The following is a 23,461-nucleotide window of genomic DNA, read 5'->3' as shown; positions in this document are numbered from 1 at the left end:
CTGCCGCAAAAAAACCAGCAAAAAAAGAGAAAGAAATGCAATTGTAGGCTGGGTGGTGGTAGCACATGCCTTTAATACCAGCACTCTGGGGAAAGAAGCAGGCAGAGTTCAAGGCCAGCCCGGCCTGCAGAGCTAGTTTCAGGACAGTCAGGGCTACACAAAGAAATAGTCTCAAAAAAACAAACAAAAATGCAATTGTATAGTTTTGCCACTGTATATTTTAATTTTTATTATTTGAAAGTTTTATACATTTACAATGTATCTTGGCTATATCCTTGTATTGTCAGTTTTATTGTGTTTTTTTTTACCAACTCAGTAATATTTCCCATTGTCATTTATTTTTAAATTCTTAAACACTTGAGTTAAAATGAGCCCAGACATTTTTTTTCATTCAGAACAAATTTTGCAAGGCATTGTCTCATGTTATTTCTGCCAGCAGTAGAATCCATCAGAGTCACAGTCTGAAATGTTCACCAAGCAGGATAAAACACAATAGGGTCAGGCGCATGCTTTATCAGAGCTTCTTGCCTTGTCTGACCTCCCTACGCATGTTTCTCTTTCCTCCCTTGGCAGCCCCTTTTCCGTTATCTTTCCTGTTGAGAAATCCTATTTAATCTGCATGACCTAGTGAAAAGTCAGTCCTGTATGACCAAGTAGAGTCAATTCTTCCATGAAACTGGTCCTCATCTTCCTCAATGGCAATTAAAACCCTCACACCCCCACAACAGGTGGCTTTTGCAATCTAGCACTTTTTATTTTCAGTGATTTCTTGTTGTTACTTACACTCCCTCATTAGCAAAGTGGATCTTACTTGGGTTGTGGTGGCAGGTGTGTTAATGGGAACTGAACCTTAAGTCCTTACTCATGCTAGGCAAGTGCTTTACCTCTGAGCTACGACCCCAGTCCTTTTTGTGTTTTGAGAAAGGATCTCACTATATTGCCCAGGCAGGCCTTGAACATGCAGTCCTGATGTCTCAGATTGTTAAGTAACTGAGATCACCACAGTTGCCCTCTCCCTGAACCTGACATTACGCCTTTAATCCCGGCACTCAGGACACAGAGGCAGGCAGATCTCTATGAATTTGAGGCCATCAGGTCTACACAGAGAGACACTGTCTCAAAAGAGAGGTGGAGGGAGGGAGGGACAGAGTTGGGGAATGAAACTAGAATCAGAATTAAAATATAAATTTCATCTATTTGGTATCTGATTATTTCTTTTTGAACTATAGCACTCAGTACCAGTGAGGATATAGCAGTCAAGTCAGATCCAATACTAATACACATATAATGCTCTACAATTTTCTGGACCCAAATCCAGCAATATTTGTGAGGGACTTTGAGTTCCTTCTGGACCATAAAGATATGGTCCAGTGCTAGAACTCTTACTTGGTACACCTAAGGCCCTAAGTTTGATTCCCATCACTGCAAAAATAAGTAAATAGTGTAGTATGTTTTGTATTCCATCTTCAGAAAACTACTTTAGGGAACTACTTAGAAGTTAGGATGCTGTAAGTATAGACAGAAATCAAAAGAACTTTAAATTTATGACATTTGTGTGGGGGTGTGCATGTGCCATGGTACACATATCATGGTATACCTGTAAAGTTAAAGGACAACTTGTGTAATTAGTTCTTGTCACCATGTGAGACCCAGGGATTGAACTCAGGCTGCCAGCAAGTGTTTCCCAGCTGAGCCATCTTACATTATACTGTAAATTACAGTATATATTTCAGAACATCAAACAATCATTAAAAATATTTTCAAAGAAATTTAAAGTCCTAGGAATTTGCTTCTAATACAATTTTATGGGAGGGACTTAAATTTTTAACACACATTCATTGTAGCAGCTTTTTGGGGAGAGGATTAACTTAGCTCCTGGAAGTCCTACTCCTTGCAAGTTGTACAAATTAATTATACAAATTCTTCTCCTAGAGGAAGGTAGGACCCTCCTTGTGAAGTGAAACCCTCAACATGGTGTCATCTTGGCCAAACATTGGTGTCACAACCTAGAATTCGACTGGGCCTGCAGGGAGTAGTCCTACTTTATTAAGCAGAGTGCCTACACTAAAGATTATACTCATTTTCTTTGTAGTTCTACAGCTAAGCTTAAATTTTTTAAAAAGGATTTATGCATATGACTATTTTTCTTGCATCTATATCTGTGTAGCATGTGTAACCTACAACTGGAGTTATAGATGACTGTGATCCACCATGTGGGTGCTGGAAATCAAACCCAAGTCCTCTGCAAGAACAAGTGCCCTTAAGTCCAGTCCCTTTACTCCAGTCCCTTAACTAGACTTTTTAAGAGTATACTGTGATCAAACATTTAGTTTATATGAATATAAACAAAAATCAGAATGAGTCAAGTGAACTTCTCAGAGCCTTTAGTAATTAAAATGTTAACCTAATAAGATGTTTCTCTAAGAAAGAAGAATGGTATCCAGTGAACATTTTCTTACCCCACATTTTGTGAGACTGATGTGCTGCCAAGCACCTTTTGGTCTGTTTTACTAGGTATTTTTGGCCTGAATCAAGAATACTGAGATGTCAAGGGAAGCATTTGTTGACAACTATGACAACTATACACACATCAGCCTTCCAGACATGAGAGCAGTGGTAGTAGAAATGAATGGAGGGAAGCCCTCAGGGAAGTCAATCTTGGCAGACAAGCTCTCTAATACAAGTCTCCCTCCTCAATGGGAGCATTGTGTTGGTACTCCTCCAGTTTTCTGGGTTCTATTTTTATTGAGGACATACCATGTGCCAGATATTAAGTCAGATCCTTGGAAGACAAAAAAAGGACAGTATCTGTCCTTAGTGTACAGTTAAGGGTACAGTGGAGAAAGCAGTTATCACGTATCAGAAGAGGTGAGGTGTAGATAGATATCCACAAGGTGCTATTATTAAGACTGAAGGGTAAAAGGTTTAAAACAAGAAAATGTGTTACCAAGACTGGTTTATGAAAGCCAAGAAAGGATGAGCTAAAAGAGGATGTGACGAGGGGTGTGGGTAGAAAGGCAATGAGGCTTCCGAAAGCATGGCCTATTCAGAAAGCCATATAGGATGTAAGACACTGACCAGGAAGTTGGGGGTGAAGCTCAGTCGTAGAGGTGTTGTCTAGCAGGTGCAAGCTTCCATCCCCAACAGGGAGGGCAGGTCAGAAAGACAAAAGGGATTACATGGCACACCAATGAGTTAGGACCTTACTCTCAAGATGAAGGGCAATTATGGAAGAATGTTCAAGTTCAGGGTCAGTTTAGCTTTAGAGAGCTCTCTCTGGCAGCAGTGTATAAAACAGAATATGGAACTGATCACAAAGATAATTCAGAAGTCTAGTAGGAACCAGGCTGCAATGAAACAGGCTTGGACTAGACAAGTATGGCTTAAGATGGTGGCTGAGAGTTGAAAGTGGCAAAAGACCAGTGTGACGACAGACCTGTATTCTCTACACTAGGAAGGCTGAGGTAGAATCACCCAGAGTTCAAGGTCAGCCTAAGATACATATTGAGACTGTCTAAAAAAAAAAAAAACCTCAACTCACATGTTGGGTAAGGACAATGCAGATTTCTGCCTTGAACTCAAAACCGTGTGCCAGATGTGAAAAGAAAGGATGCAGTAATTTGAAAAACATATGTCCCCCAGTCTCAGGCATTTGAACACTTGGTTCTCAGTTGGTGGTGCTGTTTGGGGAAGTTAGGAGACATGGCCTTACTGGAGGAATTAATTGCTCCCGGGGTGGGCTTTAAGAGTAAAACGCCTATCCTACTTCTAATTTGCTCTCTTCTACTTCAGGCTTGCATCTGAGGATGTGAGCTCTTCCTGCTACTACCACCACGACCCTTCTTGCTGCCATGGCCCTTTGCTATCATGGACTCTCATTCTTCTGGAAGCATAAGCCAAAATAACTTAAGCTGCTTTTGGTTATGGTACTTGATCACAGCAACAAAAAGTAACTAATACAGGAGATAAATATGTTCAGTTTACTATGCCACTGTAACACTGAGGAATGTTCAAGAGCTGGCTGGAACCCTGAGTTGAGAAATGTGGACTTGCTGGATGGCAGAACTAAAGTCTGAAGGGAAGCTATAGGTGTGGCTAAGATTATGTAGGAAGAGTGTAGATACAGAAAGCAGAGCTAAAATCCCAGGAACTATAACCTCTCACTCATCTAACTCCCTACAGCACTTGCCTATAACCTACAATGGAATCTGCCATGCTTGGGATTTACTGTGAACATAGTAACAGGCTAGCCCTGAGGGTCTTTTCATTCAAGGCAGTAAGAAATGGTGTCTGTTCCCAAGGAAATTATCATCTAGCTACGGAGAAAGAATTCTGTACTACGTTATTGTGCAAAATGAATGAAATCAAGAGATACAAATGAGGGGGGCATACAAGAGGCAACTAATTCACTGGGTAGAAATACAAGTTTGGGGGGGTACTATTTTTCTATTGCTGTGATAAAATACCATGACCAAAGACAGTCCCAGAGGATTAGAGTCCATGATGGCAGAGCAGAAGTAGCAGGCATGTGGGTGGAGCAGAAGCTGAGGGCTCCCATCTCTGTCTACAAGCAGGAAACAGAAGGCTCATTCAAAACAGCATGTCTTTTGAAACCTCAAAGCCTGCCACCACTGACATACTTCTCCAACAAGACCACATACCCAAGCCTTCCCTAGGGATCTAGTGGTCAAATGCCCTAGATTATTGGGAGACATCTCCTTCAACCAGCACAGGAGCGTCTAAGCTGGGCTTCATAAATTAAGTGGACTGACAGGGAAAGGGAAAGACAAGAGGCTAGAAACGAATACACCAAAAGATGAAAGAATGTAGGAAGGACAGAAGAACACAGTGTGGGAAGGGATGGAGAGAAAAGCTGGAAAATTATCTGAGTGAGTCAGGTCCTTTGGGATCCTGCTGAGGTTTCTTAGGACTTCGTGTGAAAGAAGGTATATGTATGTATGCATGTACACATAGCCAAGACTTCTGCCACTTTCTAAGCGAAGGAATACCTTTAAGAACAATGAAAGAAATGCCAGAGAAAACTTAAAGCTTACCAACTGAAGTTGATGACCATATATGCCTTTTCTGGTTGTAGTAGTTCTATTTTCTAAAACTGAAAAAGTTTTGTTAGTGGACCTTTAATTATTCGGCTTTGTTATATCATTTTCAATGCATAGAAGAATATAAGTAATTTTGCTTTAATGATCTCATTTTAATATTCTGCTAAAAATATTGGAAGAAATCACACTTTTCTTGTCATGTTGAAGGGTAACAAAGTATACTATTTATTAAGTTATTAGTGACTTGAATATGAAGGATTAAAGACTAAATAATCAGATAAAGACATAATTTTAAAGATTAAAAATATTTTATTTAAACTTTTCTTCATAAACACTTTTAACTTTTTTTCAATTTAAAAACAGAATGGATAGCATAAACATGTTGAATAGATTATATCCACGGCTTGGGAAAAATTACCTGACAAAAAAATGTAAAGGCTTTTAAAACAGATATAAAAGGCAGACCTTAAATTATTCTACGATTTTACTATCGGCCCTAGGATTATTTGACTACTGGCCCCAAAAGTACCTAAAGGTTGAAATATTTTTTCTATAGACAAAGCATGCCCAAGAGTATAGGGCATGCACAAGTTAGGTAGAAAAGAACCTCTCTGATCACCTCTTAGGAACATTCCTTCAGAAAGCAAACACCCAATCCTTATTGAGATACTGATTAGTAACTTTTAATGCACTTGTTCCCAAAGAAGCCAAAAGCAAACCTAAGAATTTTAAGAGGAAACAGAGCTACAGCATTCTCAATGTTACTCACATGATATTGGGAATTATACTACTATAGTGAAAGGATGGGATTTCCATGGATTATCTATTCCAGTCCATGCCTATGGGGTATTTGAAGTAATAAACTCTCAATAAACTATTTTAGGACTTTAATTTTTAAGATAAATCTCTTTTTAGAAGATATTTATTCCCAAACCGACTCTAAATGTAGCTACACACATGTATGGTCTCTCAAAAATGTTCAGAGTACCAAACTAAACAACAAAAACACAAACAAGAAAACTGGCACTAGCAGTTTCACTGCCATATAGCCCTCGGTTATGTCTAATTTACACTATTGTCTATGTGGTTTTACTTCAGTCTGAAACTTTAAATTATGGATTCTCAAAAGAGCTAGTTTCTTCTGAGAGATAGCTTATAAACTGAAATAACGATTTATATTATAAACTGAAATGTTATGACCTACACCCACATATACATATATAAAAATAGTCCCACAAAACGTTTGACATGTTTAGATTATGCAGCTCAAATAATTTGTTATAAAATATTTTAAAGCTTAGTTTCATGTAATTAAGACAAAACTCTCCATTTTACCACTTCTTCCCCACACAAGTGTGTGTGTCCTTTACTGTGTCTCAAGCAAGCTTCCCAGAATGAGGTGTCCAAAGGTGCTGCTTTAAAAGAGATGCGAGAAAGGCTCAGTAAGTATTTCACAATTAGAGTAACATTCACACAAGGTAGAACAATGAGAACACAGAAAACGCTATCAAGAAAAGTTAACCATTCTATAATGCTTTGCCTTTTAGAAACCAGTAGCATTTCTTCTAATACAAAACCTTCAACATGAGAATCTTGTATTTTATGAAAAGGCTGTAGTGCAAGGATTTTCTTTAACGTCACAACTTAGAATGTCCAAGACACGTTAAGAAAATAAGTGGTGCCAACTAAAATGCAATTAAAGAAAATTGACTATTTTTTGTGAAGTCTAATACTTAAAATGTAAAGTGGAAGATGACACATTTAAAGATTCTAACAGTTAAACCATATAGCTTCAAACCACTTACTGAGTTTTTTCTCAGAATGACAGTCTTGTTCATATACAGACAAAGCGGTTCCAAATGAAGCACAAAAAAGCTTGGAAACTCTATGAAAAATTTTTCATAGTTTAGTATAACAAAAATAAATCTCTTGCAGCTATTAAACCATAATTTTAAAAGGGAATGTAAGTTATTGTGGATTTATAATCTAAATTAGAACTACAGTTTCCTCATACATTCAAAACCCAAGCAATAGCAACTAGTTTTAAAGCTCAAAACTGATTACTGCTAAGATTATAGTCACACATGACTTACGTGAAGCTGAACCCAGAATTAGTTCAAGTTACGATTTCATGAATTTTCTGAGACAATCGTTGACCTTGGCCTTGTATCTTCAAAATGGAAGACCAAGAATATTCAATGACATTGTGTCAAAGCAATTAAGAGAACTGCCACTGGAGTGTAAAGCCTTTGATATGGGTACCCTGTCTGATATCCTTTTCTTGGCTATTTCCAACAAAAGATATCAAGAAAAATAATGAAGACATTATTTTCTTTAAACAAACACACATAAACTTCTATTAGAAAAACATTAGATGGCTAACCTAATTTATAGTTTCCAAAAGCAAAATTATTAAACTTATTTTTAAAATAAAAAAACCTTTACCCACATTCTAATGGAAACTCAAATATCAACTTTTATTTTCAGAAATCAGAAATAAATGAAAGGCTACCTAATATAAATGGAAGGATCACATACAAAAGAAGCTAGTATTTTGATTCCTGGAAGAAGAGAAATCGGTTTTCTTTAGAAAGTGTACCTGACACTTTCTAAAATTCAAACACCTCTGGATTTACAGTTGTGAGAAATCAGGCCTTATTCACACTATGAACCGCGGCATGGAGTAAGGGGGAAAAGAAAACAAAATCTTCACATTTCCATTATTTCACACTTGCATTTTATGTTCAATGGTGCCAGCAGCAAAAATAAAACAAAACAAAGTAACTAGAAAATTTATATAACGGCAGCCATATAGAAGGCATTGCAATATTGCACCAAAATCCACAGATCTGGAAAGCTATGCCAGTGCAAGATTTAATCAGATACAGACTGCTCATGAGAAAATGGCATCAATTTGAATGATCCACTCACAGATCACTCTTAATTTTGTCAGCTATATTTTCTTCCTTTGCATTTGAAGAGTTGAAATACGCAGTTAAGCCTAAACTATTAATTATAAATGCCTTTAAAACAGCTATTCAAGAGTCATTCCAAACTTTCTGTTGACTATCTTTCATGCTAGTAGCTTCCAGAAACTAAAAAGATGTTGAGGGTTGACATATCTCACTAGTGCCACTGAATACTTTGCACAAACCTATCAAGCAGATATAACCAGTAACATTATAGCTCATTTCTCACCTCGCAGTCAAAACTGAGCTCAAACTGTGTAAGAGTTGCTGCCCCCTATTCATCACCTACAGCAGTCTTACTGAATAGAAACAATGGGACTTGTACTTACTTTTAAGGGGATTTTACTTAGTATGGCATTACCTAACTTTTCTTTAAAAGTGCTTGCACGCTGCAGGGTCAGAGCTTGACACAGACCACTCTGATTATCACTAAAACAGGGTAACCAACATCAAACAGACTGCAAAGAAAAACATTTTCAAACGAGATAAAACATACATTGATATGAAATATTAACGTTTAGCTTTGAAAACAAAATGTAAAACATTACTTTTTTAAAATCCATACATGTTTCTGAAATATGAGTGCAAATTTTACTGAACCAGTATGGACTGAAGAAAGACTACTTTGATCCCAAATGAGTACTCCAGTTATTTTAACTTTCTAAAAACATTAATACATTAAAGACGTTACACCTAAGTTTCAACAAGTATGGCAAACTGTATGTGCAAGTGCACTAGCTTAAAAATATAGACTCCTAACCACGCATAAAAGGGGTGTGCCTTATATATTTATAGGATGTATGTGAGTATGGATACGCTTTCACTAACACAATGCAGATAAGAGAAGGCAGCTTAGAAATAGTGTTCTGATATAAAAAACTTTTGTAGAAAATTTAAATTTTTGCATTTTCAGCAAAAAGCCATGCACAAAGGTCAAGAGTTTTATACTTTTAAATAATAAACCAAAACATATAGTGGACTAAAATAATGTCCAAAAAGAGTTCAGCTAGAGGGACTGAAATCACATCCAGTGACACTTACTGGGTCTTCTCTTAGAAGATGCACAAATCCTATACTAACATCTGAAAGAAATGTTTAAAGCAGAAAATCAACTTCCCAGGTAAGTAGAGCAGTGTATTAACTGCTTTTGGAAGTAGTTTCAAGAGCTAGCGCTTTAAATGAACTTATTGCATGAGTTTGAGGCCACTGAAAGGAAAAGAAAGATGCTAGCACAGAATGAAAACTTACAATATTAGACCAATGGCTTTGATAATAAAACTGGTGAGGTTTTTCTTTATGCTTTTAAACTACTTTATCACAAATGCTTTATTTGCCTTTTCCTTTTTTTAGGGAGAAAGATTTCATCAGTTGCAACGTCTAACCTCATCTAGTACATAGTCCGGAAAATGTAGGTTGCATACTTGTAAACCATCTAGCTTGCAGGGCATCCGAGGGTACTCATCTTCCTTCCACTTATTTTCATCTGGGTCAAAGGTGAGAATAGAATCACTGTAATGACCATTATAACAAAGGCCTCCAAGGACCATTATCTGTTTGTCCAGTACAGTCACACCATGGCCACTTCTACCAATTGGCATCGATGCCAAGATGGTCCACTGATCAGTATCTGGGTTGTACACCTCTGTGGAAGGGCATCCCTGAGATTCAAAAGAGGCCCTCAAGATCACACAGACACCACCGAAGACATAAAGCTTGCCATTGTAAGATATCATCTTGTGAAAGCATCTGGCATAATTCATCTTGCTCTTATTCTCCCAGCAGTTGGTGACCACTTGAGTTCTTCTGGTCCGCTGTTCTATGGTCCCTTCTTTACTGGGGTCAAATACACACACTTGTTTAGATGTGGAAGATGAAGTGATTCCTCCAGTGATAAACAACTTATTATTGAGCACTGTCCCCTCATGTCCATATTTGTTGACTGGATAAGGATCTACAAATTCCCATTTATCATTAATGATATCATATCTCTCAGTTGAGTAGAAAGTTTCATCTCTTGTTCTGCCTGCCACAGCATAAATAAACTTTCCAATAACACCAACAGCAAATTCTGAACGGGGTACAGACATGTCTGCCATGCGCAGCCAAGAATTTTGTCTTGGATCATACCTGAACACTTTCGAAGAGGCATGGAATTCACCATCTGGGCCTAGTTCTTCTCCACCTAACAGGAATACAAAATTATTGACAATAGCAAGGCAGTCTGGCCTTAGAGGTACTTGGGGGCCCTCCAGTTCCCACCAGACTCTTGGTTTCTTCAGAAGTAGTATTTTACTGTTAACCATGCTATGTCCAATCATTCCTCGGAATACTGTAGTTTGGGGTTTGGCAGAACGAATACGGCTTGATTTCATGTCTAGCAAGGGTTGTTGGTGAATGTTCTGGAAGTAGCTGAGTGCTTGGTCAACTTCATAGCGTAGCTGTCGAGAGTATCTATAAAATTCTGATGTTTTAACCTAGGAATACAAGTGAAAGAATTTAATCAAAAGAAAAAGCATGAGAGTAAAACAAACTATCAATGCTTACTAAGATGATCAAGATATCACTTTAAGACTCCTTTGGTAAAACTGCTTTTCCTGACAAAATTATTTACTTTGTTTTCTACAAAGCTTTTCATTGTATTTATTATTGTAACTTGTATTTATAATCACATATATATGTTCCCAAGCCTTTAAAAGTAAACACTCTCAGCCAACTGGTGGTGGTAGTTATGGTGGTGGTGGCAGTGCATGCCTTTAGAGGCAGAGGCAGGCAAATCTCTGTGAGTTTGAGGCCAGCTGGCCTACAAAGAAAGTTCCAGGACAGCCAGAGCTGTTACACAGAAACTCTGTCTCAAAACACAAAGGGGGAAAAAGTAAACACTCTCCTTTTCAGGTACAAGTTAATTTTTAAACAGAACAGGATTCATGAAAAAGTCTACCATCAGACACTATTATATGTTAGACCGTAGGCTACAAGTGGGGATCAGATCAAAAACAGGGCTTCACTTGCAGTTTTCTTAACCAATGATAATATATACCATAAAACAACCTCAAGAGAATGTGGAGAGTTATGGTACTGAGTTAGTGGAAACTTTACATACACAATTTCCAGTAGATTTTTAACATGAAGACTTTTAGTGTGACATCAACAACTCCTATAGTAACAATTCAGCAGAAATAACATGCCAACTGTTCCTTTCTGGTTTTGGAAATACTACCTTAGGATGACTACTATTAAGGTCTTAGGAAACACTTTTAAGTGCTATACTAGGCAATATTGGTAGATATAAGGTAAGTGTAATAAGTGGCTTATTTCCTCAAAGATCCTCTATTGCATTTTTGTCATTAAAAACGGGGGTTTCCCCCCGATTTCCAACATCCTCTTCTACAAAGTATTTCTTGGGTATATTAGGTTGGTCTGATATGTTCTTACACCTACATTTAAAGTGCTACTATACAGATATGTGCCATACTACTTCAGATCTGTCAACTGATTCTCTTGGCCTATTTACTATGTTTTCGTTTTTTCTAAATACCAACCTGAAATACCCATGAAATACTTTGTAAAAGAGGATGCTGGAAATTATCAGGGAAAAAATCTTGTTTTTAATGACGAGGATGTAGTAAGAGGATCTTAAACATGACATGAGAAATGAAACACTATGGAGACAGACAAAAATCTCTCAGATAAGGGCTAGAGATGTAGCTAAGTAGTAGAGTACCTGTCTACCATGTGGAGAGGCCCTGGGTGCCTTCTTCAGCCCTGGAAACAATTCTACAAATGACTATGACTAATTTGAAACCAAGCAGAGTAGAAGAGCAAGAACTTTAATGTAATTTGACATTTAAACTTGAGGCATTATATGAGTGTTGGATTATCAATATAAGGAAAGCAGCTAGGTTTGGGGAGAGGTATTCAATTTCCTAGCAGGAAAATTGGTGGCAGTGTGAAGGAGGAAACTTCTAGGAGCCTTGTTAGAAATCCAAAAAGATAGCTCAAGAAAAAGTCAAAAGCATATATATGAGCTTCTCCTCCTCCCTTCTTAGGTTTCTTTATTAATCCATCCTGTCTGTCATTAATTCTCCCATATAAGTACAAAAAGATATCAGATATTATAAGCTATCAAAGTTAAATGTTTTCTTCACTGTATTTAATATAACTGATTTGATCTTAAATTCCAGGCATTTCATTTATGCAAATAAGACCTCATGTTGATATGGAGGTTCCCTCCATGGGCTTCATTAGACTAGCAAAGGTAGAACATCTTGTCTAACTCCAGAAGATGCAAAATAATAGTTGTGTTGGGCACTTCACATGTGTAAATCTTGTTAAAATTATTACACCTGTGAGAGAAAAGTAACAATTCTTGATTTCTTGCTAAGAAAATTGAGGCTTAGGATATTAAGTGACTTATTTACTCACTCAAATTATTTCATAACTAAAACTGGTAGATCCAGGATCTGAAGACGACTTTACTCTAAAGTTCATATAATTTCCAGTATGTTAGGAATACAGCTTCTATTCTGCTTTAGAAAAATCTGAAAATATTATGTTCATTGGTTAAAAAAAAACCCTAGATAGCTGGGTGGTGGTGATACACACTTTTAATCCCAGCACTCAGGAGACAGAGGCAGATGGATCTGTGTGAGTTTAAGGTCACCCTGGTTTACAGAGGGAGTTCCAGGACAGCCAGAGTCACACAAAGAAACCCTGTCTCAAAAAACCACAAAGATAAAAATCCTAGCAAGAGATTAAACCTAATGGCTTTTCTCAAAGAAAAAGACTCTAACTCTCCTTAACAAAACCTATCAGTAATGGCTGGTGGGCTGGTGCATGCTTGTAATTTTAGCACTTGGGAAGTGGAAACGGGGGATCAGAACTGCAAGACCATCTTTGACTACATAGCAAATTTGAAGCCAGCCTGGGCTACATGAAAGTGTATCTCAAAATAAAAAAATCAGTTGCTGGGATGACAATGATTATACATTCAGCTCAATTCTTTCTAGTAAAACAAGTATAGAAGAATTGAGCAAATAAAAACTATAAACTAATTATTGCAATAAAGGAAAATATGAAAAAGACTTTACTACTTTAGTTCACATATTTAAAAAGCTTTAATCTCTTAGGAGAAATAATGGGATAATAGTTCAGCAACTAAGGATAATATCTGATTATTTATGAACATGGAAAGATGCTCACAAAATATTCAGTCATTTGTTTTTATTATTATTTTTGTTTGCTTTTTTCAAGACAGGGTTTCTTTGTATACAGCCTCAGCTGTCCTGCAACTCACTCTGTAGACCAGGCTGTCCTTGAACTCAGAGATATCCACCTGTCTCTGCCTCCTGCCTGCCTGCTGGGATTAAAGGAATGTACCACCACCTGAATCAGTTATTTTATTGATACTGATGATTGAACTTAGGTCTTGAATGCCAGGTAAGCATCCCACCAACTGAGACATATTCCAAACTCCCACAGTATGTTCTGTTCACTTTCTGCAGAACAGCACCCTGGCACCACACCAATTAAATACATTTTTATATAAGCTTACTTACGTTAGTAGTGATTGTCTCTGAAATTTCATGAATATTTTGGTTCCTTATCATGTATCATATTTATAAATAAAAACTGAGTTATTTCCATTTTTAAAATGGGTCTCAAAGAATTGGAGGTATATAGCAGAGCACTTGCCTAGCACATGTAAGACCAGGGTTTGATTCCCAGCACCCTGAAAAAAAAAGTTAAAACCATCAAATGTCTACTTCAAGCTAGTCATGGTGGCAAATGTCTGGAATCCAGTCCACAGTAGGTTGCTGAGCAGAAGCCAGCCTGGATTAACCAATGAAATCTTGTTTTGTTTTGGGTTTTTTTTGAGGGGGCAGATACAGTAGTTTAAAATTTCGTAAGTAAAAATGAGTATTTTTCTATTTTCCTTTCCTATTCACTTTTTCTATAATTGCCTAATGGTGTGCTTTATTAATTTATCATTTTCTTATTGATGTGTTGGAACTAAAAGTTCATACTCTGTAATTATGAACTAACAAGAATTAATGTAAAATTAACAAGAATTAATCATGGTGATGCAAGGTATAATCCTACCAGTCAGAAAGATTGGAGTTTAAGGTCATCTTTATCTATATAGGAAGATGGATGCCAGTCTGAACTACATGAAACCCTATCTTGAAAGAGAGAAGGGAGGGAGGGAGGGAGGGAGGGAGGGAGGGAGGGAGGGAGGGAGGGAGGGAGGGAGGGAGGGAGGGAAGGAGGGTAGGGAAAAACTAAATTAACAGGGACCACAAACCTCAAATTACATATTTAAGTGTCTAATGTGCACAACCAGTGGTCTGGATGCCACACAAATTTTCCAATAATAGGATTTTGTCCAGCACAGTAATTAAACATCTTATCAAGCAATTCAGTATGGAGCTTAAGAATTCAATCTAGAAAATTTCTGATTTGGAAACACATTAGCTGTACCTTAAACCTTTTTAAATGTGCGTTGGTATTTGGCCTGCATGTATGTCTGTGTGAAGGTGTCAGAATCCCTGGAACTGGAGTTACAGACAGTTGTGAGCTGCCATGTGGGTACTGGGAATTAAACCCGGGTCCTCTGGAAGAGCAGCCAGTGCTCTTAACCACTGAGCCATCCCTCCAGGCCCAATTTTGGAATTTTAATCCTATTACCTCATCTGTTATTATTGGGGTAACAATAGCACCCATGCTTCTTAACTTTGTGGCAGAGATGACTGAGATAGACCAGGTGCAAAGGATTTAGTTTGGTGTCTGTCTTGTGCCCATGTATAAAAGTCATCAATTGTTACATTAAAAGTTAGTTTGTAGAGTAAGACAGAAATGAGAGGAACCTATTTCGGACCTAACCCTTTAGTAGAAACATGACTGGTGATATACTAATAGAATACTTATTTACAGAAAGCAGCCTTGTTCAGAGATTGTGAAAGGAGAAGTGTTTCAAAAGCAAATCAGAACTTTGCAAGGAAGCTTAGGAAGGCTTGGGGGTTCTGTGAAGTATAATACTAACTCAATTGCAAAACACACTGAGGAGACAAAAAACAAAGCTACTTGATGTGGCACACAGAGTTATTTGGAATGGAATGGAATACTCATAGAGCAAGTACTATAAAGTGGAATGAAACTGTAAGAATGCAGTAAAATGCCGAAACTTTACAAAGTATCAGATATTAAACAAAAAGTAGAAGAAAAAGTGAAATTTACCCATGAACTACTTAATGTATTAACAAACAAAGCCTTAGGTGGCACCTGCCTTTAATCCCAGCACTTGGGAGGCAGAGGTAGATGGATCTCTGTGAGTTACAAATATACATAATACATTCCAGGCCAACCCTATCTCAAAGAAAAAAATTAGTTGAATGAACTATGGCATATATCATTATATTTAATGACTGTATATGGCATATAAAATGAACCTAAAATGTACTGACGATGTTCAAAATGTTAAATGAGGAAAACCAAAGAACAGTACATATATTCTAAAATAAGCTGCTTTACAGTTGGAAGCACATATGGGGGGTCTGCATATGTGTTCAACACACAACTACCAGTGACTTCCTGGGGTCTATCCCATTTTGATTCTATTGGGGTCAGAATATGCGTTTTTCACAAGGGTCATAGCCTTTTTTGTAATAACCAGTAAAAAAAGGTAACTGTTAGTCCCAAACCTAGAGAGTTGGATCTCTGGAGTCAACAAGCCCTCTGCCACTGAAGGCAGTTCAGTTGTGGCTACCAGCAGGATAGGGATAAGGAGAGGCTACAGTAGATAGGGATCCCAGTGTCTCAGAAAACTAGGCTAGATGACCTGACATCCCCTCCCACATTCTAACCCTGGCTCTTACAGATCTCATCAAACTGGCCCAGCTCACCTGCTCTGGAAATCATTTTCCAGTCCTGCATTTTATACCCAATTTTCTAGTTTCTTTGTCCTCTTCCCCATTCGTTGTGTGATGCTCCTTTGAAACCTGGGTTCTAAAGAGCTAACAAGATTCACTTTAATTCTATGTTCAAGTCCAATCAAACTGTTCTACCTCTAAGCCTCCAATAATGGAATTCGTGCCCTTTGAAATAGCTAATTAAAAATATTCCAACCAAAGAAATTTAGTTCCAATTTCTTTTGGCCAAAGCAAGTTCTAGATCTGCTTCACTTTTCCCAAAGTTTCTTACTGCTGTGCTTTTTCTTAAATTACTCAGTATCAACAAGCACAACCAATTCCTTCTTTCATTGTGGAGGTAGAACTAATGCCTCTACTAAATCTTGGCCTAAGTAATTTTACACACACACACACACACACACACACAAACACACACATACACACACACACACACACCTTTTTGAGCATAGCAGTGAAACCACATGAAAGAAATCCTTGAAAGTATATTCATGAAGAGAGCTACCAAAACCAAAAGGGACTGTCTTTTCATAAAAATGGCATTTCTCCCATCATTCATTCCTCATGTAACAGCTTAGCCATCTGTATATCAAGTGCTATCAAAAGATAAATATAGGAAGAATGACACATCTTTCATGTTCTGAATTACTTTCTTTCATAAACATAAAAGACTGCCTTAACACTTGGGAAGATTATCACTTTTCCTACTTTCATACATTAAGAATGTTATTATAAAAGTGGCATCTGTTTTAAAGTAAAAACCTAGGGCATACATATTATCTCTTAAAAACAGTAGTCTGGGCTGGGTGGTGGCGGCACATGCCTTTAATCCCAGCACTCGGGCAGCAGAGGCAGGCAGATCTCTGTGAGTTCGAGGCCAGTCTGGTCTACAGAGCTAGTTCCAAGACAGCTAGGGCTGTTACACAGAGAAACCCTGTCTCCAAAAACCAAAAAATAGTATGAATTCTTAGTTGGCCATTTCCTCCTCAAAACTTTTCAACTTAATTTGTGTGCACACACATATGCATACAGTTAGGGAAGGAAGCAATACGACACAGGATTAAGTCCCAAAATATTATACAATCCATTTATTAAATAAGCAATTTTTTTTAGTTTTTTGAGACAGGGTTTCTCTGTGGAGCCCTGGCTGCCCTGGAGCTCACGCTGTAGACCAAACTGGTCTCAAACTCAGGGATCCACCTGCCTCTGCCTCCCATGTGCTAAGGTTAAAAGTGTGCATCACTACCACCAGGCTTAAATAAGCAAAATTTAAAGGTAACTTATTAATACTACTTGTAATTTTGAGAAGTAAAATAAACTTGTAACATTAACATGCATTTCACTACAATTTACTAGATTTAACTCAATAGCTATAATTTTAAATAGTTGCTAAAACTGACTACAGTCTAAAAGTTAAGTTTTTATGCAACAAATCTAAGACATTACAAGCTGTTTCACTTTTTGAATAGTCTTAGTAATCAACCTCAAGGCCACAGAGGCTAGGCAAGTTCTCTTCTACTAAGCTATACCCCCAGCCATGAAATAATTTTTAATGTCTAATATATTTCCACTAAACCAGAGAGAATCTTATATATTAATATTTCCTTCAGTGTGAGACTCTGAGCCACACTCTTTTAGATATTTTCTTCCTTATAGGAAACATTAGCTGCATGAACAGGCACTTCTGACTCTTCCTAATCCAAAAATGCTAAATCTCAGAATGATGGGTGCAAGAAGTATCATGTACAAGCCTGTATCTTGGTTTTAAGTTCATCCCTACTTCTCTACCAAGACCCAATCTTATCAAGAGAAAATCTAAAACTAAAGTACTACCAATGGCTTGTGCTAAAACAAATCTTATCTTTTAGAAATCACAACTGCATTTTAGTTTTATTTTGTGTTTTTGGTGGTGGTGGTGGTGGTTTGTGATGAGGCAGGTCATACTATGTAAACTTGGCTGGCCTTGAACTCATTATGTAGCTTAGTCTGGTCATGCACTTGTGAGACATCCTCCTACCATCAGCTTCCCAGGTGCTAGGCACCACATCTGGCTCATTTGATAAAAATTTTGATTGTCAGTAAAATGTGGGGCAGTCTTATGTGTAGTATTGGAAAACTACCATGTCAAAGTCTTTATTTCCATAAGGGTATGGCAAAGTCCTAGCCTAGCACTCATAAGGCCCTGATCAGAAAAAGCTTACACTGATTTATGTGAAATAAAGAACTAGATGCAAAATGCCTTTTATTAATCCCTTTGTCCTAAAAAATAAGCTAATGAAAAGTAAAAATAGACTAAGTGGAAATCCTTTTGGTAGCAATACTGCGATCAATCAGCTCTTAGTATCAGAGAGGGATTGATTCCAGGACTTTATGCTGATGCTCCAATCTCTTACTTAAAATGGTATAGGGTTAACAAATTTAGTGGACACACATGTTCCAGCATGCTTTATAAACCATCTCTAGATCACTTATAAAAATTAAAACTAAATGTGCTTAGAAAGTTTAATTTCTTTACAACTTCGGTATGACAGAGCACTGCTAGAAATGGTGCATAAAGGTAGGGAATTATTTTAAAATAGTTCTCAATATTTGAACTGCCAGATTATTAATGATAAATGATTTGAAAATTAAAAAATAAAGTTAATAGTTTTTACTGTGATTATACGGATTTTAAATAGCACAAGTAAGTTCCAGAATTCACAATTTATGTGAAATCTTTTATTTACAGAAATACACTCTACTATATAAATATAGTAAAGCAGGCAAGCCAAATAAAGGGTTTAATTCTAAAACTAACTTCTAAGTAAGTCACAGCATAGTGCTTACTTAGGGAAATGTGATTCATTTTTAGGTAGTCAATTGAAAAAGTAAGACTTCAAGCCAGGCAGTGGTGGTGTACACCTTTAAACCCAGAACTTGGAAGACAGAGTCAAGTGAATCCAAGTTTGAGGCCTGCTGGTCTACAAAGTACGTCCAAGAATGGCCAGGGCTACCCCTTCTTGAAAACCCAATAATGATGAGGAGGATAATACTTCAAAGCCTAAAATCTAAAAATTTCCCTTGTTCTTTCTTGCTCCTAACCTTTCCTCCAGTCATTTTGATATTTGATTTGGGGGGGAGGGTGTTTTGAGACACGGTTTCTCTGTGTAGCCCTAACTGTTCTAGAACTTGCTCTGTAGACCAGGCTGACCTTAGAACTCAGAGATCCACCTGCTTCTGCCTTAAGTACTGGGGTTAAAGGCATGCACCCTCAGCTGGCATTCAGTCTTTTTTCCTTCAAAGTGATGGAAATGAATTCATGTTAAGGAAAGCTCTCTACACCTCCAGCTCTCTTTAATCTTTTTAATTTTCTGTTTTTCTATCATCTTTCCCAACTTATCAAAAAGGGTTACTTCTCTTACACATCAGCAAAGAGACCCTTACTCTCTTGATTTTGTTTCATCTTTCTTATTGAAAAGGGGAATACTGAAACGTTTTTTCTTCAAAACATCTTATTATACTGTCCTGGCTTGCCTAGCACCCAAGGAAATCTGTCTGCCTCTGTCTCCTGAGTGCTAGAATTAAAGGTGTGCATTACCATGCCTGGCCCAAGATCAAACTTTCAAAGTCCTGTTTTCAATAGGTTCTGGTCTACTAAGTACTCCCTAACACAATGCCTTTCTCAAGGGTTTAACAGTAGTCAACATCTAGGCTTCTGACATTTTTGAAGAAGTATGAGCCTGAACTGAATCTAAGTCAGAGGTAAGGAAAAAAATCACTCTCTATACACAGCAGATTTCAAAGCCTAAGAAACACCGTGGATCAGTTTTTTAGGGGGAAAAACCCAAGTGCATATGCGTTAATTTTAAGCATCTTAGTCTATGGGGCATGGGAGGAAGGATTAGCAAAAAGGAGACTGATGTAACTGAGAGAATGTTTAATACTGACTTAGTTCCCCCTTTAAAAAACCCACCCATTTTTGTTTTCACTCTAAGGGCCAAATGAGCTAACTCGTCATTTAAGCAGTTTAAAGTTCTAGGTGCATGGATACTATTTCGTATCTGAAGAGGTTTTTAAAGCACAACTCAAGCTTATCAGAAATTCTGGTCAAATGTCTAATTTTCTTTCTTTAAAATTATTTTTACAGACTAAGTAGATGGCTCCATGGGTAAGAGCACTTGCTAGGAAAGCAAGAGACCTGACTTTAATTAAATCCCCAGCACCCATTTAAAAGCTCAGCATGGCCACAACTGGGGGTCAGAGAAAAGCAGGTTCCAGGAGCTCAAGGGCCAGCCAGCCTTGCTAAAATGACAAGTTTTAGATTTAGTGAGACTCTGGCTCAAAAACTAAGATGGAACGTCCTCCTCTAGCGTCTATGTGCATGTACACAGGCACTCTACATAAACACTTAATACACACGTGTACATACAATATACATGCACATCTAAGTACTACTGTCAGATACAGCACTGTTTCTCTTATACTTCTAAAATTGTAAGAGTTACAGACAAATTTCCACTCATTCTAGCTCTAATTGAAGTCATTAGATATAACCAAAGTCTTTTCAAGAAGATTTGACTAAACAGTGCTAAAATTACAAATAACAGTTTTACTTCAAGCAAGTACCAGATCAGTCAGCATGTTCCAAAACACATGAGGGGATTCCAGGGACCCATAATTACAGCATTTATACTTTATCGTGTGGGCTGTACTCCAGTTAATGAGAATATCATACCACAAGCATGACATAAGAAGAGTAACTGTTAACAATCCACTGTAAATGAAGGAGAAACTGTGTGGTTGATTAGGGTTTGGTGAAGAACACTGACAGTTACTATATTCTAAGGTACACCTAAGATACTCAAACCCTCATCCTTGAATTTTTCCAGTTTCTAGGTGACCTCAGGATGCTTTGGGCTTGTTTTAAAATGTAGCTTTGATTTTGGGTATGCATGCTTATGTGCATATGGTGGCCAGAGGTCAATCTTGGATGTCATTCTTCTGGCATTGTTCACATGTTTTTCAGACAGGATTTTTCACTGGCCTGAAATTGGCAAATTAAGCTAGGTTGGCCACCAGGATTCTGTCACCTCTGTGCTGAGATTATAAATATGCAACATCATGACAAACTTTTTTCCTGCATGGGTGCTGGGAATCAAACTTGGGTCCTCAAGCTCACATAACAAGCACTTTACCATTTGAACTATTTCCCCCAGACACCAAAATGTAGGGGTTTTGAGTGGGTTTTGTTTTGAGACAGTTTCTGTGTATCTCCTGCTGTCCTGGAACTCACTCTATAGACCAGTCTCAGAGACCTGTCTGCATCTGCCTCCCTAGTGCTGGGATTAAAGAAGTGTTACCACTGCAGGGGTTTGTTTTTTCGTTTTCATTTTTGGTTTGGGATTTGTTGTTGTTTTTGAGATAGGCTCTTAATATGTAGCTTTGGCTGTCCTGAAACTATACAGACCAAGTTGGACTTGAACTCAGTGATCTCCCTGCCTCTGCCTCTTGAGTGCTGAGATTAAAGGTCTGTGCCACCACAACCAGCTCAATTTGTAGTTTTTAAAGCCATGAACTCTAGGTGAGCATTATGACACAGGCCTGTAATCCCACCATTCAGAAAGCTGAGGCAAGAGGACTGCCACAAGTTAGGCCATTCTGGGCTAGATGAGATCCTGTTTTAAAATATCCAAATGTTAGAAAGCCTTTCTGAAGCATTATTTTCACTGACTCTTGAATTACTTTTCACTAATAAAGGTATACTTTAAGCTATCAAAATTGTCAAAGTGGTAAATATTCTATTACATGTATAATGGGTATGTGCATGCCACTGTGTATGGATTAAGGTCAGAGGACAACATTCTAGTTCCACCATGTAGATTCCAGGGATTGAACTCAGGTCATCAGGCTTGGTAGCAAGCACCTTTACCCACTGAACCATCTTGCCAGTCCAAAGTAAATAGTCTTAAAATAAGCTATTTTGAGTCCAAACATATTGTGACAGGAAAGTACTATTCTAAATTCTGTACATACAACAGATACACATTATGGCTTTTTCTCCTTAAAAGCATTAGCTTTGGACTTTAAACTGTAGGGACAGTCGGGCGATGGTGGTGCACGCCCTTAATTCCAGCACTCGGGAGGCAGAGGCAGGCAGATCTCTGGGAGTTCAAGGCCAGCCTGGTCTACAGAGTGAGTTCCAGGACAGGATCCAAAGCGATACAGAGAAACCCTGTCTCAAAAAAGAAAAAAAACTGTAGGAACTCATCATACAGCCCAGTGGTAGAGTACATGCCCTTGGGTGTTCTAAGCAGAAAAAAAAATTTTATTTTTATATAAATCTAATTTTGAGGTAAAACAGTGAATTATGCTTAACCAGTAAGGGAAAAAGCACACTATGAAATCTGAATATTATGAGGCAGTTCATAAAATATGTCTGGAATAAGCAAGATGGGTTTACTTAAAGCAGAATACATCTATATAGTCTGCTTCCTTAATAAACAGAAATCAAATCAACTATAAAACTCTAAATACAGAGCTGAAATAATCTGTTTTTCTATCCTCATAGGACTAAATAATTTTGAAGTTAATTCATATTAATTACAATATCCAGAGGGTCAATGGCATGCTGAGTCTTGTGTGTATTTATGATTTATAAAGATGCTCCAGGTTCAAAAATGTTAAAATATGGACTCAAGATTGTAGTTAAGTGGAAAATCATTTGCCTCACATGTTAGGCCCTGGCTCAAGCCCTAGCACCACCAAAATAAAAAAGTGTTAAGACTATGCCACTAGACTATGTCTTCTTATTTATTTTCTGGTTTTTTGAAACAAGATCCTACACTGTGTCTCAGGTTGATCTCAAACTCAAGGCAAAATCCTACCTCAGCCTTCCAAGTACGAGAATTATAGGAGTGAGCCACCATTCCTGCTGTGCCACTACATTAAAGAAATCAACAAATGTGTTCTAATCAATAATTTAACAATTTTACACAAATAAGGTCTTTTGCGTAAAGTATAATTTTGCCAAATATGCCATTTACTGGATAATTTATTATGCCTATTTATGTATATGTGACCATGTGCAGCCATGGCATATGGGAAGATCAGAGGACAACTTTTGGAAGTCAAATATCTCCTTCCACCATTTAGGTCCCAGGGATGAAACTCAGGTTGTCAGGCTTGGTGGCAAATGCCTTTACCTGCTCAGCAATCTGACAGGCCCATATTGTTTCTTGTTTTTTAAGCCAGGCAGTGGTAACACATGCCTTTAATCACAACACTTGGGAGGCAGAGGCAGGGTGATCTCTGAGTTACAGGCCAACCTGGTCTACAGAGTGAGTCCAGTACAGGGCTGTTACACAGAAAAACCCTGTCTCAAAAAGCAAAAACCACAAGACCAGCCAGGTACAGTGGCTCACAGCTGTAATGGTAGCACTCAAAAAGCTAACATGGGACGACTGTCTAGCCTAGGTTACATAGTGAGTTCCAGCCAAGCCTGGGTTACCAATGAGACCCTGTCACAAAAACA

The 23,461-nt window shown here is 37.7% G+C and overlaps 1 protein-coding gene across 4 annotated transcripts in view; it reads right to left on the bottom strand.

The window, feature by feature from the left end:
- Positions 1–200: 200 nt before the first annotated feature.
- Positions 201–23,461, bottom strand: part of Klhl15 (kelch like family member 15) — a 46,995-nt gene continuing 23,734 nt past the window's right edge. For all 4 annotated transcript variants that reach the window (XM_013126546.3, XM_013126547.3, XM_013126545.3 and 1 more), the window contains one exon: positions 201–10,503. In XM_013126546.3, coding sequence (XP_012982000.1) covers positions 9,394–10,503 — 1,110 coding nt within the window. In that variant the 3' untranslated portion in view covers positions 201–9,393. The remainder of the gene's footprint in view (positions 10,504–23,461) is intronic.

The sequence above is a fragment of the Mesocricetus auratus genome, unplaced genomic scaffold (assembly GCF_017639785.1).
Source record: "Mesocricetus auratus isolate SY011 unplaced genomic scaffold, BCM_Maur_2.0 Super-Scaffold_100003, whole genome shotgun sequence".
NCBI lineage: Eukaryota > Metazoa > Chordata > Mammalia > Rodentia > Cricetidae > Mesocricetus > Mesocricetus auratus.
This window is presented reverse-complemented; position numbering and strand designations above follow the sequence as displayed.